General features: G+C 30.9%; 1 protein-coding gene across 3 annotated transcripts in view; it reads right to left on the bottom strand.

Moving 5' to 3' along the window:
• The window catches only part of LOC134712015 (sodium/potassium/calcium exchanger 4-like), a 66,491-nt gene that overhangs the window by 28,901 nt on the left and 13,034 nt on the right, over positions 1 to 24,556 (bottom strand). Inside the window, exons 2-5 of one of the 3 annotated variants that reach the window (XM_063573098.1) lie at positions 7,481 to 7,601; positions 6,955 to 7,157; positions 4,128 to 4,279; positions 81 to 165 (exon numbers count right to left, since the gene is read on the bottom strand). In XM_063573098.1, the coding sequence (XP_063429168.1) occupies positions 81 to 165; positions 4,128 to 4,279; positions 6,955 to 7,147 (430 nt within the window). In that variant the 5' untranslated portion in view covers positions 7,148 to 7,157; positions 7,481 to 7,601. Of the gene's footprint in view, positions 1 to 80; positions 166 to 4,127; positions 4,280 to 6,954; positions 7,158 to 7,480; positions 7,654 to 24,556 lie in introns of those variants that run through there. The other 2 variants (XM_063573100.1, XM_063573099.1) reach the window with 2 other exon arrangements.

Genomic DNA, 24,556 nt, shown 5'->3' with positions numbered 1-24,556 from the left:
TATTTGGAAATGGATAGACATAACTGTTACAAGTACCAAATTATATGAACGAAACTGTACAAATTTGTTAAATTACTTACCTATAATAGCGGTGAAAAGCTCTGGTGCTGAACTACCAGCAGCCATAAAAGTTGCCCCAGCGACATCTTCACTAAAGCCAAGTTTCTACAACGATACATAGGATCATTTCTAGTTAATATTTTAAAAAGTGCTACGGTGTACACGCCTGTATACATCAGCCCAACAACACAACAACTACAAAACACGTAACATACTATTTTAGAATAGTATTGAGTCTATATAGTCTTAAGTTTGAAACAATTATCACGAGATCTACCATCGAAACAATATTCGACGAGGACTTAAACCTTATGTCTAGCTGGATACAACATCTGAAAAGGACTTAACACTAATTTCTAGCTGGACAGAACCACTGACAAGTACTCAACACTAAATTCTAGCTGGAAACAACCACTGCTTGCTGGAAGCATCCAATGACAAGGACTTAACACTTATATTTAGCTGGACACAACCACTGACAAGGACTCTGACTTACTATGTCTATAAACACATGGCTGTGTTAAAATTTTGTTTTGATACTAAATCTTCCCCATTTTAATCTCTTTCAATGGAACAACAAAAGATACATAGAACAGCATACAACATGAAACATATCTTTAAGTTTTCAAAAATAATTCTATATCTCCTACTTTTTTATTACATTTTTGGGCTGAACTAACAGACTGCTATTTTATTGCATGAATTAAATGCCAATCGTATTAACAATTTTCTATAAATCGTAAATAAGTATAACATAACCTTTATTATACCGGTTATGTATTCTGTAGGACATATGACATTAATTGATTTTGCTATTCCTTTTATGTCTCTTTCGATCATATAGCTCATCTGGTTTGCAAATTGTTAAGAAAACGGCAGCAAAATCTGCGCGCGAAAGAACTATTGCTAGGGATAATATACCTATGGGCAATTAAAAGCATATGTTGAAGTAATAATGACGACGCCATGTACAAATGAAATAGATGATCCTATTAACAACAGTCTAAATTACAAAACACAGAAAAGTAGGAAGGAGCAAAACGAACTATACTAAATATTGGAGACAAACTAAGGTGCTCCACACTTTCGAGCAAATTTCTCGGGATAAAACTGGTGTGATTTTTAAAAGACAAAAAACCTACACGATTTATTTTGTCATGTACAATATTTCAAGTAAAAATAGGATATAAGTGTATAGATAAATTTCTAATGCACGTCATTGATAGTTTATAATGATGTTGCCACAGTAATAAGTAATTATTTATACTTAACGCGTCATTTTATTCATATAGGTCTAGACTGTTTATTTAGAACTATAAAATTGTCTATAGCTAGCAATAAAGATCTATTTTCAGTTAAAAGAAAGGATTACATAAAATGCAAGAGGGTTGATAAACTACACTTCTTACATTTTAAATGAAAGGAAATCGTTAGATGGCTAAATCAAGATAAAACATATTATTCATCTTAATAGCGGACAAGGAAAGAAAGATTGGAACCAGCAAAATGTAAAATCACAAAAATACTGAACTCAGAGGAAAATCAATTTGGAAAGTCCATAATCACATGGCAAAATCAAAAAACAAAACGCATCAAAAACGAATGGACAAGAACTGTCATATTCCTGACTTGGTACAGGCATTTTCAAATGTACAAAATGGTGGATTAAACCTGGTTCTATAGCGCTAACCCTCTCACTTTTATAACAGTCTCATCAAATTCCGCTACATTTACATGATGCGTTAAATAAACAATCACAATTAATAAAATAGTCAAAATATGGGTACATCAGTCATCATCGTATAACAATTTTAAAAGGAACAATTTAACAGGACACAAAACATCTACTATCTACGAACACATGGATTGATTTGAGTGTCTGACGTCAGAAAAATTATATACGTCACATAAATTTGTCGTTCAATGTGCATACAAACAATTTTAAAATTTACATAGGCAATGTACGCATAGAGAAGTATGTAAGAATAAATTACAGAAAAAGACCGAGATTCAAACTAGTCCAAAAGTTATACATAGAATTTATGAGAAACCGAAACTTTTAAAAGGAACAATTTAACAGGACACAAAAATATCTACTATCTACGAACACATGGATTGATTTAAGTGTCTGACGTCAGAAAAATTATATACGTCACATAAATTTGTCGTTCAATGTGCATACAAACAATTTTAAAATTGAAAAACTTAACTGATTACAATTGTCAAACACGTCGAAGACTAAAACATAATTATAGTAGTAGAGTTTGATTTATTCAATCTGCTGAATCGTCTGTATTATATTTGAAGTCCTTTGTTTGTCTTTCTGTCATTTTTTTGGGTCATTGTAATTTTTTTCACAGTGATTGATTCACCTAAAACATGTCTGTTTTTGTCGTATTTTCGATATGTCTTTTAAACACCAGAAAACACTGTTGCCTTGATTTTTCTTTGTTTATTTCAATCGAGTATTTCATTTTATGTATTATTTTTATTTTTGGGTCCTTTGAATAAATGAAAATTTTGCATGAATATGTATTCGTGCCAGGCTGACTGACAACTGATAATTTTGTAATCGAAAACACTGAAAAAAATTCATTGATTTTCAATTTTCATCACTTCATCGCCATTATGTTTTGACGTTAACATAACATCATCTTGAACAGTGTGTTCAATAAACAGATTATGATCTGAAATACTATGTTTATATTCACTTAATTGTTTTCGTAATAGTTATTTGAATTTTAGCACAATAAAAATTGCGCGCAACACACTTACATGAATATCATTGTAATAAACAGCGTTCGATATATCTTTGCAAGACAACTTAAATAGACTTATAGATTAATGCAATGAATGTTTTTAAAGTATCAAAGTAACATGCTATAATCTAGCTCAAATGTAAATAAACAAATATATTGAAAACATAAAGTCAATCCAATGACAAGATGATAACACAAGGAATGCACCTATTCCTTTAAGATGTCATTTCAGAATAAAGACCAGAATAGATTGAAACTTGTATCACGGGCGCAGACAGTATATGGGGATATCATACAATTAACAAAAATGCAGATGAAAATTTATGATTGAAACCATGTGTGGTCCTGGTATTACAAAACATTTACTTGGCCCGAAAAGATCCTTGTAATTTTCTAGATTAGAGTCTATTCATGATTATGTTGTGGATTCATCCAGGCAAGGGTTAAGTTTTAGGCTTAAAGTTATTGTAAGAGTTGAATTTGGGTTTGGGTTCCAAAAGATATTTAAGACAAAAAGTTTTAATTAAATGGTTGTCATGTTAATGTATTGCGCATTATTCAAAGTATAAATGTCTTTGTAGTTTTGAAAAAATTGTAGTCATATTGCTGCAGATACAGGTCACACAAAGGTTTACTGATATAAAGTTATTTTGTCACAAATCAACTTTGTTTAGGCTTTTTTTTTTATTCTGATTTTGTTTTTTTAATATATTGGTTATCAAACAGTCAGATAAAAAAATCTTTTCTAAATTGATAAAAGAGGAAGGTTTAGTCCTTGATCCCTCTAATTGAGTTTGAAAATATGATAAATGAATAGAATTTTTACAAGTATTACTCCAAGCATTATCATACCTTAAATTAAAATGGAATATAGATAAAGGAAGATGTGGTATGATTGTCATTGAGACAACTCTCCATCCAAATAACAACTTCTACAAGTAAACCATTATAGTTCAAGGTACGGTCTTCAACACGGAGCCTTGGCTCACACCGAACAACAAGCTATAAAGGGCCCCAAAATTACAAGTATAAAACCATTCAAACGGTAAAACCAACGGTCTAATCTATATAAAAAAATCGAGAAACGAGAAACATGTATAAACTACATAAAAAACGAAAACTACTGTGTACATCAGATTCCTAACTTAGGACAGGTGAAACAATTTTCCGCGGCATTGAATGTTTTAATGGTACCAAACCTTCTCACTTTTAGTGAGAAAATAGTATAACATATGTTCTTACTCTACAAGACAATTCTCGTTTGTTAGAACTGTGTTAATTCTTGAAAAAAAAATTAAAGACACTTACTTGACATATCCTGTCCAATGAAGTTACAAAATAGTCATCGCAGACGACAGCTAAGGCAGCGAACATATAGATAACAACCATCACATGTACAATTAAGGCGCCATGTTCTCTCTGTGTGTTGGTAAAGGCATCTGGTGGAAACTCATGAAATGCTGTAAAGGAGTTTCCACAATAAATTGTTCAGTTACTTTGTATGAAATTTATACAGTAGACAATATATGAACGACAGACCTATGGTTATTTTTTGTAACAATATCTGTTCCTAGAGTATCATTATAGCTATTCTGTTGGGTTTTTATTTCCATTGATTTCAGTTGTTTTAATTAGAGATGATTTTAATTTTAGGAACAGGGATTTTATACTTTTTCATAAATAACAAAAATTTAGTCGAACAGCAAATTGCTTTTCTCTCACAAAAATATTAATGCACTATTAAATATACAAAATATAAAAGCATATAATTTCATATTAATGACAATACGTTGAGGTTGCAACTGTTATCGGATTTTTTACATCACATGTCCCGTTTTAGCTTTAATAAAGCCACGTTGGGCACGAAGTGAGTGATTTGTATTATTACAGCATCAGCTGAATCAGCCGTTATGAATAAGCCATTTACAAATTAACTCTAGAGAAGGCAGCATTAATGCGATAGGATTCAAAGCTAATCTACTTATAGTTCATGGAAGCATCGAATTAGATTAATAGTCAGTGCTGTAAACTGATACATTTATCAATGCGATATTATTTTTGGTTTAATATTTAGCATCCAAACAATAAAGATAGAATATTAAAACCATTTTAAGTCAACAACATTTTAATCGGTTTTGAATCACGGGAATCACGGAATTTCTTTAATGACATTTCATTAGACAACATACTAGCATTTTTCTTGTTTTATTTTTAGTTCTTTATAATGTGTACTTTTTGAGCTTTCATGTGCTCCGATGGAATGGTTGATTGTTTTTCTAATTATTAGACATGGGTACGATAATAAACTATTAGAAACAATATTAATCTTAATAAAAAATGACTGATTGTTTGAAACAATCACACAAATTTTCAGGGGAAGAGTTGAACAAAACCGATAGAAAAAATTCTTCAAGGGAACATTTAAGCCCCTCTTTCGAATTTAGAGCAACCTTCATTGTTGATATCCAAGTGTTAGTCAAAATGATTGTCGTGATTTTTCAAAAACCTGGATTCTTCTATATCGAACTTGATTTTCTTTCAGTTAAGGGTTCGAGAAGATACCTATACTGTTTCTGAATTTGGACATTTCTGTGGGTTACACGGTATACAACTATCTGCTATGCTATACAATCTTAACTTTTATTTATCGATTTTTTTTATATGAGCAACGAAGAATGTTATTAGTTAAGAAGTAATTCTTTACCTTTACGGAGCACAAAAGTTCATCACAGATTTTGATACCGTTTGTCTAACTTATTCTGTACTTTTCTGTGTAGCCTTATGTTCACAAATGTTTATGTTTCGTTCTCTTATTTTTCTCTTATTGTCATGGCGTTAATTCCTATTTTATAATCGTAAGATTTTGGTTGTCTCTTGAAATCTTCTCACTTTTTAAAATCAAATATGGAAAGATAAAATATGTAATGCAGGACATGAATCTAAATAGTATACTATTTTAAAAACTTATGTTTGAAGTCTTAAACGAATTGAAGAACCTGTGGGCGACATGAGAATAATCAAAATTGATTCGAAATAAATGCTGCTTTAATATTCATAGAGCTGTATTTTTGTCAATAGTTTTTTATACAATCTGTATTATGATTTAAAAGTTATGTTTTCAGTAAATGAATTAACGTTCAATACATTACATGATCCAATAACTTAACGATTTTGAAAAGAGGTGATTGGAGAAAGTTTTACTAACCACTGTCGTTAACAGAATGATAATATATATAAATGAAAAATTTACAAGAGTGTGTTCAGGAAGTCAAGACATTGAAATGTTGAGACTCGCAGCGGAAATGACTGGAACAGAATGGGATGAGTTAAGGTTTTGTTTTACTTATCGTTTAACAAATCAATAGTAGGGTTCTGTCACTATGTATGCAACTGGAAAGTGACATTCCCCCTAATAAAATTAACGGTGCCAGTTTTCTTGCACCAGATGCGCATTTCGACAATACATGTCTCTTCAGTGATGCTCGTGGCCAAATATTTGAAATCCAAAGTTTAAATAAAAGATGAAGAGCTAAATAATCCAAAAGGTCCAAAAAGTATAGCCAAATCCGTGAAAGAAATCAGAGCTTTGCATGAGGGAGATGCATTCCTTAATTTATAATAATTTCTAAGATTTTGTTACAGCAAATTTTAATTACACAAAAATCTGTATTTTCATGTCCCTAACTTTACTTTTGCAATTGCTGATTTAAATTGTTTCCTCATCGGGACTCGAGCTTCAGATGATGCTACATCAACACCGATTGTACTGTGGAATGTGCCTTAGACCAAACGGTCAACAATACGTGCACAAATTTAAAAAAAAAAAGGCGTGGAATCAATAGGACAGCAAATGAATTTTCATGATTAGTACACAATATTTTAACCGTGCAACTTATATCAAAACAAAAGCAGAACGCATGTCTTTGTGATCAGTCTTCATAAGAAAGCTCCCTTAATAAGATTTATCATTCAGTGTTTTCATTTTATCCTTCTGAACTTTTAAAGAATCTTTTTACTATTTGGTCGGTTGCATTGACGTTCATTTAACGATAGAAACTGGATGAGATTTTTAGCCTTTCTATTTTGAACTCATAAAACGTATTATAATATACAAATAAAAAGAAAATGTCCTTACCTGGCTCCGTACATATTGGTGTTGGCTTCAGAATAGTTATATTAGGCATTGTACTGTCGTTTGTGATATTGTTTAAAACATAGATTATAGTACTTTCCAGTGGTCTAATTGTTGATTCCATGGACATAATTGTAGATGTTCTAATATGTTCCGAAATTTTCGTTTGATAGCTGTCTCCAGTTGAATTTGCCATGATTGCCAAACTGAAAAAAACATGAAATGATTCACAGTCAATAACAAATATCAGCTTTATGTGTCAAGAATGCTAGAGATGTGAATCCATTGATGAGGATTAGGTTTGCACAAAAATAAATATAATCCTTCTGAAGTCAAGTTAATGCTTATTTTTCACGCACTATAAAATGATTTCGAAACAAAGCCTACGCTTTGTCAAGTCAATTGTATTAAACATTTCCCTTGAAAAAGATATGGCTCTTCTATTTTCATCAAGGTTTCATTACTAATTATGGTTTTGTAGAAAAGTAGCAAAAATCAATACTGGAAAAATTAACAGAATTATTCTCACTTGAAAGGCTTGTCCGGTTGTTGATAATTTATATATTATTCTAGCTCAGATGTGTCTGGGCAAAGAGGTGATCATGCTGAACAAACAGCATACAGTTTTCGTCAAGCTTCTAAGGATGAAACTAAAAAGAAAACGTAAAATGAACTGCTGTTCTCTTTTTAACAAAGATATGAAAATAGAATCCATCTAAAGGAACTTATATTATAAAATGAAATGAAATACTTGTTTTAAATCTTTATTTACTCAACCAAATTTTAAAATCTGTCCAATTACTGAGGGACATCAAAGTGATACCTGCGTCCCCAAATTCATTACAATACAATACAAATATGTTTATTTAAGTGATATTGTGCATATTAAAATATGTACAATATTGAATTATTTCAATTAAATTACACCCGGCTCAATGGACCTATAAGTCACTTTAAATAGATACTATAGTATTAATTCAGATTGACATCATGAATATTACATAAATTTCTAATATTATAGGTGAAAACCAAAAATACGTATTCTTCTTTATCTTGTTTCTAAAAGTTATTAAAAATAATGGAAGTGCTTGCCCCTCAAGAAAAAAAAATCCTCGGAATTCACTATTATTGCGATTTTACTTTTTAAAACTAATTAAACTTATTGTAAAACACGATCATCTTATGAATACGTCTGACATATTTTTTATTCTGGTATATCAATAAAAGACATGTTTGGTTAAATGAAATATTTCCAATACGTTTTCATTAAAAAGTCCGTACAGCACTTAGTTCTATGCACAATTTATTTCCAAAACGGAAATATTTATTAATATTTTCAGGCTTTTGAACCGAATGAATGAGTTTTCAAGAGACCATTAACAAAAAAACTGTTCTTATGTGTTTCAAATACTATTGGCTAAAAGTGATTATAAAAACCTGTTTGTTCTCATTTACCATTAAATCTAATTACTTCCAATTCACCGAGGACCATATTTTAATTTGTTTTGCTTTAAAATTAGCAGCAGTCTTGATTTGCCTGTTTCCATTTAATTCTACATTATAATTACGTTTCAAATGTAAAAAGTTGTGACAAGCCCTTGCGTGTTTAAAAATTTTTGTTTCCCGAAGACATAATAGAATTCAAATGGTTGTAACCATCTTTTTCTTGTGAATCTGTATTCATGCATAACTAAGCCTCAGTTGTTCAATAACTGAATTTTAAACTGTAATTGTTTCACTTTATCACGTATTAGTGTGTTTATAAAACACTTTTATAGTGTTCCAAATCTAACAACTGTATAATTTTATGTTTCGATCCAGCCAGGATTTGTAATCAATTGTTAAAGAAGTTAATGCCATATTTTCTATTTTTAATATACATTTATAATGTCTCTATCTAAACAAGGGTGCATAATAATGTTTTTAAAAAGACTTAATGATAAGGTGCAATACCATCAAATCATGGCATGTTTCATCCGGTTGTATACGAAAATCGGTCGAAAAAATATTCCCTTGAATTTGACAGTCGTAGGCAATTAATCCTACATTTTATTGCAGTAAGTCGAGAAATGTAATTGTTAACTTCTCGTGATGGTAAACTTTATATGTAATAAAATGTTATGTGAAATTTTTGCTAATGTACTGGACAGGATAAAACTTTACTCATACAAATAATTTCTTTATTTGAAATAAAGATAAATTATGCACAATATTTTTGAAAAGTACAACTTTAACAATAGGGGAAAATCAATGGTGGTATTACACCATAACGCTTTATGCAATATACCGACACAAAATGTAGAATTTTTTTCGTACAATTTCATTTTACTATCTACTACATGCAGATGTTTTTGAAAAGTTCAAAGACAGACCTTATAAAATTGAGAATGGAAATGGGGAATGAATCAAAGATACAACAACCCGACCATAGAAAAAACAACAGCAGAAGATCACCAACAGGTCTTCATTGTAACGAGATAATATAAGACATTACAATCTATTGTGAATTATTACGGAAATTCTTTGAAAATCCGATAAATTTAACTAGAAATAGATGTGTTAAACATTTCTTAGACAGTGTATCACGTAATTGCACCAATTAAAACACACTGACATTGGGCAAAACGGTATGTGTCCCAAACAGAGCAGTATGTAGCTCACGATATCACTTTCGGTTTAAAGGGGATTTGTATTGATGAAACCGAGTGTTTCAAGTGTCTCTGTACGTATATTAGTTTTCTCGGTATTCTGGTTTTTTATGTTTTGTTTTTGTTGTGGTTGAATCTGCAAATAACATAGTTAGATAGGTATCTTTTGTGAGCTTTTAATATGAGTTTGGACCTAGATAGCGTTACTGACAAGTCATTTTTGTAGACGAAAACTGCGTCTGCTGTACAAGCCTAAAACTTTGTTTAAGAATTTCCTTTAATTAGTGTTATCTGTTTAATTAGAGTTACTAAATATGGAAGGCATGCATAGGTGTAAAAGATATGATATGATTAACATGGCTCGGCTGCCTAGTTTCATTTCCTAAATAAACCCATATTTAATTAAATTCAATGAAAACACTATCGTAAAGTCTTTTTTGACATTTGCTTGACCATTTGACCATTGCTTGAAGTATTTTATGCAGACCATAGACAACAACTTATCTTTAAATATTTTCGTAAATTATTGCTTGCTAACTTTAGTTAATATTCCATCTTATATTCTAAATTAAAATTCAGTCATAACTGTTTCTCTCTGGAAACGAACAAATAATAAAATCGATTAAATAAACTTTGTCATTTGGAAAAATTTACTCTGTTGTCAGATGAGCTAATCTAAAACAAGGTTATCCAATCAACATATAAAAATCCGTCAACTAAGTATTTGTGCAAATCAAATTGTTCGCTAGACTGTCACAATTCGCTATCAATTGTTTACTTTTTCTTCCAGATTATTATCAGTTAGTTCAACAAATGGAAGATAATGTGCAGTCCCTGTTTACTATTCTCCTTTATTACTTGATCAAAGTGATGGTCAATTTGTTTAGTTTTTTTGACATTTATGAAAGTGCTGCCCCTCAAATTTCTAATCGTCATAAAACAAATACATATTATCATACCTCTGATTTACTTGATTTATTTATTTAATTTTTCATAACAGTACAGATGATATCAATGTATAGTGGTTAATTGTTTGTGAACGTGCAGTGGCAACTATTTCTGAACGAAATTGAAAAATCTTCAATATTTGAAGTAGACTGTGGAAATCTAAATTATTTCGTTTCGAATGAGACCCTATAAATCATAGTGTTTGACAATCAAGCGTTGATTTGATATTCTCTTGTTTTCTCTTATTTTTGAGATATTAAGATAAGACGTGGCACAGTACTTGTTTATCCCAAATTCATATATTTGGTTTAGATGTTATATTTGTTATATTTGTTATTATCGTGGGATTTTGTCTGATGCTTGGTCCGTTTCTGTGTGTGTTGCGTTTGGGTGTTGTGTCGTTGTTCTCCTCTTATATTTAATGCGTTTCCCTCGGTTTTAGTTTGTTACCCCGATTTTGTTTTTGTCCATGGATTTATGAGTTTTAAACAGTGGTATACTACTGTTGCCTTTATTTACAAAAGGCCACCCAAAACTATTGCACAAGAACTACAAAATACATCTTATCTTACCCTTTATAACCAAATGATGATATTATTTCTTATTATCAGCAATTTTCTACTTCAGCAAATGGGTTTGTAGGTTGTTCTTATTTTGGGTTGCATAATATTTTATTTGAAATATCTCCACAGAGTTTTGATCAAATAACATAACACAACTAAACTGTACAAACATAACGTGTTATGTTACTCATGGTTTAATCTGTCATGCTATTAACTTATCAATCAAAATATTGTCTAGCCTACTGGATTTTCCTATAAATATATTGTTTAAAAAGTTGATAGGCGAAGCAGCATGTCGGTTTCGTAAGTCAAGAGCTCTACCAACTAATGTCATTTTGTTTTCAGAATTAAAACTTGTCATTCTTATAATGGTTTCGTTTGAAATTAAAGTGTGATAGGGCATTTGGTTAGATCATTTTTGACTTGATATTCATGTCCAAGGTTGAACCGTAGAATCGTTTCCAATGCAACTACAACTGGATATATATGATTTCTTGATTTGAGTTTATTTTTTCCATTTATAACTATATAATATACTTTTAAAAAAAAAGCTCAAATCAGAATAAACCTCTGGTATGTACTCTGTCTGTCAAAAACTGTTTACAGACACGCAAACTAAGACGGAATATACCAATCAATCAAATTATAAACAGTATGTTTCATCATATATCTCCTCAACTTTCTTGACGCGATCATGACAACCTCGGATGACCATATTTTACTGAACTTCCGCCAGTAACTGTCTCTTGATATCGTGAAATTACTTAATTAACTTGCCAATGTTTCCACCGAAATCACCAATGACCACATAAAATATTGCAATCGATATAATAAACACGGTCTAAAGTCCAATCAAGTGTAAGATTATAGCCATAAAACTCCTTGGAGTAAACAAAGTCACTTGTAATCAAATACGAGAAAAATTCATTTATATTTATTGTAGAAACCAATTTCTTATAATAAATTGTTAACTCAGGCGTTCACATTTAATAGCCTTTTTAGCTTCCTTAGCTTACAGTAAAGAGCTTGGAAACACGTTTTCTATTTTAAAATCATTTGAAACCCAATTTTGAAGTGTGTCATAGAAAGTTGACGGGCATTCAAGGAAAGTTGTCTTCTGTTTTATATAGTAAATAACAATAATGACAATAAATTTTCTCAATCGCTGAGAGAAAACCAAATTGTATGTAGAGAAATCAGTAACAATTACTTCAATTTATAAAACAACTTGTCTGACTTCAAATCAATAGGGTAGAGAGTACATAACACATTATTTCAACTTGGAAAAATCAATTGTATTTTTTACACTTATGTTAACTTTACTTCCGACTGTCGTTTTATAAGCAACAGACTATTTCCTCTATTTTAAAATTCTGGCCTTAGTGATGACTTTTGACTTTAGGATATTTAATTTTTAAAAAGTCTTTCTTGATTGAATATTACTCAGAACGTATCTATTTGTCTTTGACATTTCAGATTACATCTACGATAATTACTGACGTAGAATGGCAGTGTAAAACTGATTTTTAAGTAGTCTTTAAGCCTTAGACCATTTAACTAAAGTCAACAACACTCAAGACAAACTATAGAATCTTTTTACAACTCCTGGGTTGATGCCATTATTTTTACGGATTTTAATGCTTCTAAATTTCATATTTTATATATACTTCTGTTGTCAAATATCATTTTTTAAGTTTTGTTTACTTTACAAGGATTCTGGTACTGACACGGATGATTACATTTTTTTTAATTCCAAGTCGAATATTAAAAAAAAAAGAATTCCAAGGTTTCAAATGTCATGGTTTGCTCGTTCGTAATGAAGATGAATCAAGAAAATCTCTTCAGACATTACTTTTTTAAATTTCATACTAAATTGGTTATCAAAGGTACCAGGCTTTAGATTCCATACGCCAGACGCATGTTTTGTCTGCATTAGATTCATAAATAAAGGCAACAGTAGTATACCGCTGTTCAAAACTCATAAATCCATGGACAAAAAACAAAATCGGGGTAACAAACCAAAACCGAACGAAACGCATTAAATATAAGAGGAGAACAACGACACAACACCGAAACGCAACACACACAGAAACGGACCAAGCATCAGACAAAACACCACGAGAATAACAAATATTCACAAGTGACGCTCAAATCAAAATTGTGAAGAAGCCAAACAAGTATAAAGTTGAAGAGCATTGAAGACCAAAATTCCCAAAAGTTGTGCCAAAGATGTATATACCTATACTGTGAATGAATAGTCAAAAATATTGAACTAGTATATGACTGTGCTCTAGACACATATATAAGATTAACCTTGGTCATGTCCTTCAGTACGATATTGCTTTGACGATTAATTCCCATGTTAGTTTCTCTAATGATATCAAATTTGCCTTCCAACAGGAAAATTGAATTGGAATCGTTTATCAAATTGTTAAACCTACAAATTTTATCAAGTTAAGAAAACAAAATCAGTTTAATATTAGGATGTGTGATTTTTGCCTTACTAATAAAATCCTTTTGCTAACCAACAAATTTGAAAACAGAAAATATAAAAGTCTCTTATGTCCTACTATAAATATTACTTTTATTGCTATCAAAAGTATAAGAACAAAAATACCAAAGTCAGAGGAAAATTCAAAACGGAAAGTCCATTACCAAAAACCGATATCAAAAGCTCAAACACATCAAACAAATGTCAAAAAAATCTGTAATGCTAAAATAATTCATAGTTAACGAAAATAAAACTGCTTTCACATTAAAGAGTCGTCAATATTTTAATTCCTGTGAAGATGGGTTATGGGCTCCAAGTTGAGAACCAATTACAAATAACAATTACAAACAAAGTATTGGGCCAATTCGTGACAGCTAAGCTGAGAACTGTTTATAGATATAGAAGTAAAGTCATTGTTAATCGGAAAAGGAATTTTAATTTTTTACTTATGTTTCTATCAAACACCGTAATTATTTACACATTTTCCAAAAAGCGAGAGAAAAAAACCCAATTGAAACGCGCATTTGGTGTATTAAATTATTATCCAGCTACTTTTGATAACTAAAACACCGCTGGGTTGATTCCACTGCTGGTGGACGTTTCGTCCTCGAGGGTATCACCAACCTAGTAGTCAGCACATGACATGAATATATATTATATGGTAATATTTATTCTTGTTTACAAACTTTGAATTTTTCGAAAAAATAAGGATTTTCTAATCCCAGGCATAGATTACCTTAGCCATAATTAGCAAAATATTTTGGAAATTTAGGTAGTAAATAAACTCATCATAGATACCAGGACTTAGATTTGTATATACGCCAGACATGCGTTTCGTCAACAATAGACTCATCAGTGATGCTTGAATCCAAGAAAAGTTAAAAAGGCCACTAAATGCACTTCAACTTTGTACTTTTTTGGCTTTGTAACTATTTTGATTTGAGAGTCATTGATGGGTCTTATCTAGACGAAACGCGAGTCTTACGTATTAAATTATAATCTTGATACCTTGGATAACTTATTGCAAAGTATGCTTATATTTGGAAAATGTATATGTCATCTATTCGATGTGGCATACACATTTTTTCGTGCTAAATTTCTATGCAAATGTGAAGTTTGAAATATCTCGTTATATTGATAAAAAGAGTATGTAGTACTTTGGTTTCCATTTTGTATCTCATTATAACTATTATTTTATATTGTTGTATTCAAATTTTATTAGATAAACAATGTTTAAGCACAAAATTGCAACTCAAAATTGAAAAGGCCAAATACCTGATAGAATTAAAGGTCAAATTAGCTTAGTATTTAAATGTGGTATTGGTGTCTTCTACCATTTTTAAATTTCTTAATGCAAAATAGCAATAGGTTAAGATTTGTTATCATGTAAGCAATTTTGAATGCAAGAGTGCAACATGTGATTTGAAGAATTTACTTATAAATGAACAATTTGAAGTCCTCTAAATTGTAATAACTCTTTTTGTTTATTAAAAAAATATGTTTGCTTGTGTTTTATTTATAATTTAGCGTGGAGGTAGTATACTCTAAAAGGTAATATTCAGGAAATTTTTCTATTTAATGCTCTAGCAAGAAAAAAAACTTACGGCGACCCCATGTTTTCCTTATATTCTGAGAGAATATTACAAGAGCTCTCTTCTCATATTCTATTTTAAAAATCTATAAATAAGAATTTTTTTTTAAAAACATGACAACACATTTTCTCTGTAAAACCTTTACAATGTGAATTTGTTCACCATCTGTAGCTTGAAAAAGCTCGATGACCTAGCACTTTTAACAATTTTGAACGTATCACAATATAAAAAGAAAAATCGCAAAATACTGAACTCCGAGGAAAGTTCCAAACGGAAGGTCACTAATGAAAAGCCAAAAACACACCAAACAAATGGCAAACGACTGTCATAAACTACAGTTTAAAAAAAGTATGAATAAATCTATCAATTTCGTTTTATACCCCCTATACCACATTAATAGCAATTGAGCAATTTGGCTGCATGTTAATTCAAGGACATTAAGGTGTCATTTGTCGACCAGTGTGACAGTGTTTTCTAACCAATTACTTGCCTGATAATTTTAATGGTTGCATTGGTGTAAATATTCTGCTTTTAATTATTGCTGATTAAATCCTTCACAGTAATTACTCACAATTAATGGGGTTTTTTTATCAAATGTCAGCGGGAACACTCAAAAGTAACCATTTTGAAGCCTATAATGTTTATATTCTTGAATACGAGATAGGCTTAACAATACAGTATGTAGAAGAGAGGCGAAAGATACATTTGAAGGTCGAAAATAAACTGACAACGCAATGGCAAAAAGGACAAAACAATAACATACAAAACAAAACATATAAAAGTAAAGACTTGGTGACATGAACCCCATCAAACACCAATGGTGATCGCTGGTGCTCCGTTCGCTAAATAGATCATCATCTTCTAGTGGCATCTGTCGTGTTGTTCATGTAAGAACACATCGTGCAATAAGTCTTCATCGGTAGATCACAATCGGAAAACATTGGAATGGGGTTGTGATTACAACAACTTGAATGTGTTTGTAGATGTTTTTGTGTTACGTTAAATTGTTCCTTTTAAAATTGTTACACGATGATGACTGCTGTACCCATATTTTGACTACTTTATTTATTGTGTAAGTTTAGTTCACGCATCATTGTAAATATAACGAAATTTGACGAGACTGTCATCAAAGTGAGAGGGATAGCGCTAAAAAAAAACAGGTTTAATCCACCATTTTCTACATTTAAAAATGCCTGTAACAATTAAGGAATATGACAGTTCTTGTCCATTCGTTTTTGATGTATTTTGTAATTTTATTTTGTCATTTGATTATGGACCTTCCGAATTGATTTTCCTTTGAGTTCAGTTTTTTTTGTGATTTTACTTTTGAACTATCCATCGACATCTGTGAAACAGATATTTGATAATGGCCAAAAAACTCGTGATGGCGTCAGTAAAATTGTTTAAAATATGATTTCAACTTTACAACTTGTAACTCTTGGTTTTTATCTTTCTTTTGAGCATCAACCCTCAATTAAGAAATTAATGATAGGAAATGCCAATAGCCCTAAAATATGGTATCAACTGGGGGATATATATTTCATATGCATGCGCTGCTGGAATGTTGTTAAATAGAAAAAAAAGTTACATCACAAAAACACTGAACTTCAAAGAAAATTCAAAACGGTAATTCCCTCATCAAATTGAAAAATCTCAAAAAGCTCAAACACATCAAACGAATGGATAACAACTATAATATAGCTTTTTGGTACGTATAGATTCGTAAACGGCGAATTGCGCAAGGTTACTTCCACATATATTGTTTATGGCATTACTGCATGTAATCTTGACTGAAATGAACCCACCAATATTTAAGATTAGAACACAATTTAGTTCATAGCGGTAGGTTGAGTTCTGTAAATTCAGAAATTATTGCGTGCATTTATTATTGCGATTTTGTCATTTTAGACTAAAATGCGATTTCAATTATTGGGATGTTGAGAAAAATCCTGTTTAATTCATATCAAAATTTCAAAATGCGAGTTAAATTATTGCGACGATAACCCTGTCGCAGTTTTCGCAATATTAAAAACATCGCAATAATTTCGGAATTTATAGTATTTAGACATTGTTTCCAGTGGAAGGTACTGTTTGCTTATTTTTGGTAAGGTAAAATAAAACCCTTATCATAATAGTTATTTAGTTTTTATATACTTGATAATTTACATTGTACCTGACTTTTCTGTATTCATATAAGAGTTGTATCTTCAAAATATAAACGTTCTTCCTTTATTTTACTTGTTCGTGTTAAGGAAGTATTGTATGTCATAAAATAAATCATCACATGCTTTCTTTTCATTTGTATTCAAACGAACTTTTTCCCTGTTATAATTGATTATTTAGAAGTTAGCTGCATTTGAACAATTAATCTCATACCTATTCTTACTGTACCAATCACAGCGCAGTCGTGATGTAGTTTTAATGGTATATAAATATAAATATTGTGTTTTAGTTAATAAGGATAAAATGTCTTTGTTAAATTCCATAGCATCCTGAATCCTGAATTACCACAATTATGATATTAATGGGGACCAAAAAAAATGGAAGTTGTTACATAGGAATACCGTTGAGAATAATTTATATTCCAAATGCGAATCAGTTAACTTGTTTATTTTGCCACTATACATACTTATCGCACCGCGGGTAAATTATCACGTTGTGATTGGTCTCTCACGTGGTGACCCTCTATGAGACCGTATGGGGTTAGTAAATTCCATAGGGGGTTCAGGACGCGTTAATAGTTACTTCATCTATTAATGTTGTTGTGTTTAATTGGGTTTTTTTCCAACAAAACCGCAGCAGAAAAAAATCCAGCGTGCGATAAATTCGCTAAACGGTTAACTACTGCCCCCCTATGGATCTGTAGGGGTCAGTAGCGAACCATATAAATTATACTATTATTTCCTCATATTGAAAATATAAGAAACAATGACTTTGTTTATACTAAGCGGTTCAGTACATTTTGATATTAATGCGAGATAAAAGTTTGTCTTAGTTAAATTAGAATAATTCCCATTTTGATTGCCATGTAATTTCAGTATTTATAACGTTACCGGAAATTAAATTACGTTGTATGACAACGAATGGCAAACGGAACACAACATGCTATAAAAAGTGCTTAACATGTACTATATACCTTTTGTACGAGTAACTACTCTTTGTGAGTGAGATATGTTTTCGATAGCCTATATTTTCAGGTTATGAGCTTCAGAACGTACATTTATATTAGTATTTGTCGTGAGATTACGCATTGATTTATATAGGTAGCAGTATACATAAATAGTTTAAATGACTCATAAACGTACGATGTTATTTTTTTTACTATTTTCGCAGGGAAGTCTGTAAAGGCTCTGTTAATTCTTTTTTGAACTGTCTATCTATCAGAGACACATTCTATGTAATTATCTGTAGAATTCTTACTCACAAATTGCCAGGAGATCTCTTTATTTAACTGTCAACCTTAGTTTAGCAAAATAAGATCGATGGTTTATCGTCGCTTTTAGAAAAAAATATTATTTCTATATATAACTGAATGTTCTTCTGTACTTTCCAAGGAGAAAACTCATGACCTCAATAATTGCAGACATTTGTTTTTTACATGTTCAAACCTTAAAGAATCAAGTATACCAACATTTCACAGGGATCAATTAGTTGAAACATTTCTAGTGTTTGTTGTGTAAAACGTCACAACTTAATAGATTTTCTGACAAATCCTAGAATGTTACTCATCAGTATACAATACATTAAGACATTTCAATAAATTTAATGAGAATACCATGCCTTCTGGAAAATAATTTTGAAAATTTATGATACCACGATAATAATCAATGTTAAATTGTATTCTGTAGAGATTTTCAGCACAACAGTAAACTTATATCTAAGAGGAGTATATTTAACAGAAAATAAGTAATGATTCATCATTAGACTTAAACAGTATTCATTCTTTCAAAACCCCTAGTATGTCAACTCAGAGAAATTCATGGTAACATATAAGTAACAATCCTACTCAAGGGAACAATAAAGTTATTTGTTTTGTAATTGATCATGACCTAGCGCATGTAAAGGATATATGATCATAAGTGAATTTGACCAAGCATCGATATTTGTGATAATAAACATGCCACATTTAATTGCAGTATTTTCTTGACTTGCTAAGTATGAATGAAAGATGATATAAGTTAAGTCGAGGAGACAATAGATCAATAAAACAAATCTACCAAACACTAGAATGGCCTTCGACACAGTCTGAGACTTATAAATGTTGTTTCTGTTTCCCTTTATCGTACTTTGAGTAATCAAACATAACAAATTGCAAATCCGTTTTTATTAAACTAGATATTGATAAAGATTTAAGTGAATACACAGACAGCAATAAAATGACTCCAAAATTCAATATCTAGTCTTCAGCAAAAGTGTCTATATAATTTGTCAAATATTGGACAAGTTATGAAACAAATTTTTAACACCACCAAGAAAATCTGAAAAAAAATGAAAACACTTTATCATTTCAAATGTCCGAAGCGCTTTGTGGATTTTCAGGATTTTCACCAGGAACACCAAAACTATAATATTTAAAGTCAATGATGTATCTGAATCGACGCAGTTGGAGAGCTATATAACAAAAGGGACCTTAATAAACAAACCTTTATAAAGTAAACTTTTCATGAAGGAGTTGAAACCTAAGTTTCTTAATTATATCAAAATTTATGTAGGATTATTTTTATAAAATGTAATCATACAAGTACAACACGCATGGATAGTGAGCTAATGTCAACTTCAGGGATTGATAGTTCATCGGCTGCGGGATCGAACATGTGTTATAAAACAGGATTAACAAAATATTAAATAAAGGCAACAGTAGTATACCGCTGTTCAAAACTCATAAATCCATGGACAAAAAACAAAATCGGGGTAACAAACCAAAACCGAGGGAAACGCATTAAATATAAGAGGAGAACAACGACACAACACAGAAACGGACCAAGCATTAGACAAAACACCACGAGAATAACAAATATAACATGAAACCAAATACATGAATAAGGGATAGACAAGTATCAACCTACGATTTGACACGAATATGGCTGATGATTAGATCAGAGTCAATTTCCAATACGTTATAGGGGTAGCAGAAAAAGTGTCATATGTGGAGCATGCTTTGCTTGCCCTTCAGAAGCACCTTTGTAGACTTGTTATTTAACAATGATAAAAGGAAACCAACGTTAGTCATATTGTACTCTATATGTATGCTGTTTGTTTCATCTATCACGACATTTTAATCTGTGGTTAATAATGTTGCGCTGTATTTCTGTCTAGCCGAATATGTTATATAAATATACGTTACAAAGAATATACAGGAATACACGAACTTCACAATGTCAAAAGTAAATTGGAACCGTCGATCAATATACAAATTTAACTAAAAAACAACTGATTTTGGTCGTGAATCAAACTGTTATCATATAAATCAATCCCATTCAAAGCAACCAAGACACAATGATTTAAAAACTCATATAATTCTAGTTCAGGTTTTTTTATAATCTTTTTCCCATTAGTATTCAAAGTTGGGGCAAACAATTTTGTAGGACGATGAATATTGTTGTTTGCTTTCTGAAAATATTGATCAACAAAATGCAATGGAATACAACTTTTATTAAATTTTAAAAGTATGATTCATATTTCTATTAAAATATCCTTACATGGAATAAATTTGACGACAGTCTATGATTTCTGTATACTTTCTACATAAGTTTTGTCATTTAAATTACCAAGGAAAGGAAAATTAGCAATTGTATACTAAAAGTCGTGATTTGTGTTATGTATTTTGTATGATCATTGCAATATTTCAAGATGTTGCTAAATTGTGAGATCTGCTTCTAAACGACACAACTAAAAATGAATACAATCGGGACTGTATCGGGAAAGGAATACAGCTTATGTATGTTACATTTTTTTGTTTTTGTTTCATGTTTTTTTTGTTTATTCAGTGTTCTGTTATTTCTTTTTCTTTCCTCTTAAAGTTGATGTGTTTTCTACGGTTTTAGTTTGTAACCTTAATGTGTTTTTTTCTCAATCGATTTATGACTTTTGATCAGCTGTATACTACTGTTGCCTCTGTTCATCAAAAACATTTGTAGAATTGTTAACGGTGCTAAAATTATTGATACTGGTATTAAGTACAATATAATTATATTGTCGAAATGATAATAATGGACAGTTTTTACTGTTTTCGTTGCTAATATGTCAAAGTTTAAATTTTAAGATTGAAGGTAATATGTCAAAATGAAAATGGTGTACCCATCTAAGTTAAACGTACATTTTTAGATGTGTACGGTATTTCTATTTAAGCTTCACCTAAAATACACAGAGCTGGAAGGTTAAAATGATTAAACTACATCATGAGCTGTTTAATCTAACAAGATATAAGTACCTTACTAAGTATACAGGTACTTATTTTACTGCACCAGATTCGCATTCCGACAATTGATATCTCTGTGGTGATGCTCGGGGCCAAACAAAATAAAAATAAAACCTCATACAAACGTTGACAAGCTGATCAACAAAATGGACCTTAACTTAAAATGAAGCCTTAAATTTTATAACAGTACAATTCACTGAACACAATACCCGTATGTTCGTGCCAGTACCGAAATACTGGTCACAGGGCTAGTAATACCGTTGGGGACTACAACAGCAAGAAGTATCAACCTAGTTGTAGTAATTTTATAAATAAATGGTACCAATTGTACGGCATCATATGCGTTTTTCGACAATAATGTGTCTCCAGTAAGGCCAACATGTTTCATAATCCAAATCCTTATACAAACGTTGTTGAAGAGCCGATCAACCAAAAGTACCTAACGTATAGCCAAAATCTGACAACAAGGAATCAAATCTTGGCAAGAAAGAGAACAAAATCATTTCTAAAATGTTATAACTTTTTCAAAGATACAAATTCATACCGTATGACTAGCTATAAAAAAAAACGGCATGACAAAATGTGGAATAATCATATATCTCAAACCAACGGTCTGCTCTTTATCACAACAATGAAAATAAAACTAATTGGAATATGACAACTACCGCTGGGTTACAAGATCCTGTTGGACTTGATTCCAATAAATTTATGCAAGTATTTACATCTTAAAAGATTTATGATATTTAAGAACAAGCGCGAGCAACCAAACTGTAAACAGTTCTATTAACCATTCTTGTTCGTATTTCTTCGTTTAACCAATAACACGGCTGTAGATCTCTGAGATAGGAAAGAGTTGAATTAATCAAACAAGTTGATTCCAGCTTGTTTATAGTTTTTTCTATAGTTTGTAACATGAATTATTCAAACTTATCACTAACCTTATACTGATGTCAACAGTGACCAAAACGAATTATGATAACAAATCACAAAAATAAAATTAGACATATCCTTTGGGATTATAAAGACCTTAACAAGATTGTGTAGAATTCAAACCACAATCTAACACCTTCAAACAGAAATCCTGTTCTTGAACATATCTTGTATTAATCTAGTGTTAGTGGAATATGAAGGATGGAAATCTTATGCATTGGATTGGAAAGTTAATTTACATTTTAATCCTCTAACTGACCGTTCGCTATGAATCAGAAAATGTTATATAAGTATAAACTTCATCTTATGTATAATCCAATGAGACATGAAATATGCAACTATTTATTTGAAGCTTTTGTCTGCCACCATTCAGATCTAAGATGACAGAACAGGCATTTTCCATTTATAAAGTAATAACTTCACGAATTGTCTGAAGGAATATATTCCATTGAGAGTTAAAGGCTTATTATTCGCCTTTGCTCATAGACAAATTTCTCCAATTCTAGTGAAAAACATCATGTTCTTAAATATGTTTGATAAATAGCAAATAATTCATTATAGAAACATAGATGCAAATGTGTACGCCATACGCACGTGGCGTCTACAAAATGTTCATCAGTGACGCTTGAATCAAAAATTTAATTGGCCAATTTATCTCAAGTTTATTAGCATTAAAGGCTTATATTTCAAAAACGTTTTACCAAATACAGCTAAGATTATTTATTCCTGTGGTATAAAAATATTAGTTCGACGAAACATTTTAAACATTAACACCTTTTTCAGCAAAGATTCAACTCTATTTCAATGATTGCATTTAAAACTTTTATAAGTTGTCTCAATATTCCAGTTGAGACAAAAATGTATTGTTTTTTGATCAGCGAAATAAATACAACTATCATGAAATAAAAAAAGTACTAACGTTTTAAACATTGTAGAATTTTCTTTCAAGGCAATGCTCATGACAAATGAAAATAACACTTCATGAACGATATGCGTCTAAAGCGCTTTTCTTGGTTCACTCTCAACTTGAACTCTCAAACCTTAACATTTTAAAGCCTTGACTGTAATAAGACGCCTACACGACAGGTACTGTTTAACAAAAAAGGGACATGGAAAAAAACACAAATACTTCCAAGATCATCTTCGCCTGATGGAGTTTGAACCTCAGCTTTCTAGTAACTTCTCTATTTATTAACATCGTTTTTTATAGTAAAATATCATATCAGTTCCAAAGCAAAAACAAAAAACTCAAAGCTCATTGTTTTCTAGATGACCGACTTTCAACCAGCAGAGGTATCGAACAAAAACTACTTTAGAATTTTTAGCGCTTTTCTGGATTTATTTTAAATTTTATCACAGAACGCTATTTGTTCAAATCATAATCACTAGTTTGAGGATGACCAGCATTTCGTTTGAATTTGCCCGAAGTACAACGTGGTAAAACAGGCTTTACATAACTCCATTTACTCATTTGCTGATAGTAATGTTGACTTATATATTGACTTATTACTGTTTTTAAATAAATTAATTTCGTATGATATAAAGATTACTATTTTTAAAGCTGTAATAAATCAGTTACACACTGACATCGTTTTGTTTGAAAGATATATATATTTGTTTAGGGGCCAGCTGAAGGACGCCTCCGGGTGCGGCAATTTCTCGCTACATTGAAGACCTGTTGGTGACATTCTGCTGTTGTTTTTTTTTTATTTGGTGGGGTTGTTGTCTCTTTGACACATTCTCCATTTCCATTCACAATTTTATTAACAGTTTTTCTCTTTATATATTGTGCCTGTTGCTTAATTCTTTACATATCAAGTATGTTTAAAATCAAATAAATTCAAAACAATGAAAAGAACACTTTTCACATTTAATACGTCAGACGGCATTTATGGATTTACCGTTACCAAAAGTAAAATCATAAGAAACTGAACTCCGAGGAAAATTCAAAACGGAAAGTCCATAATCAAATGGCAAAATTAAAAGCTCAAACACATCAAACTATAGGATTACAA

Source organism: Mytilus trossulus, chromosome 3, assembly GCF_036588685.1.
Source record: "Mytilus trossulus isolate FHL-02 chromosome 3, PNRI_Mtr1.1.1.hap1, whole genome shotgun sequence".
NCBI lineage: Eukaryota > Metazoa > Mollusca > Bivalvia > Mytilida > Mytilidae > Mytilus > Mytilus trossulus.
The sequence above is the reverse complement of the archived record's forward strand: the minus strand, read 5'-3'. Positions and strand labels throughout refer to the sequence as shown.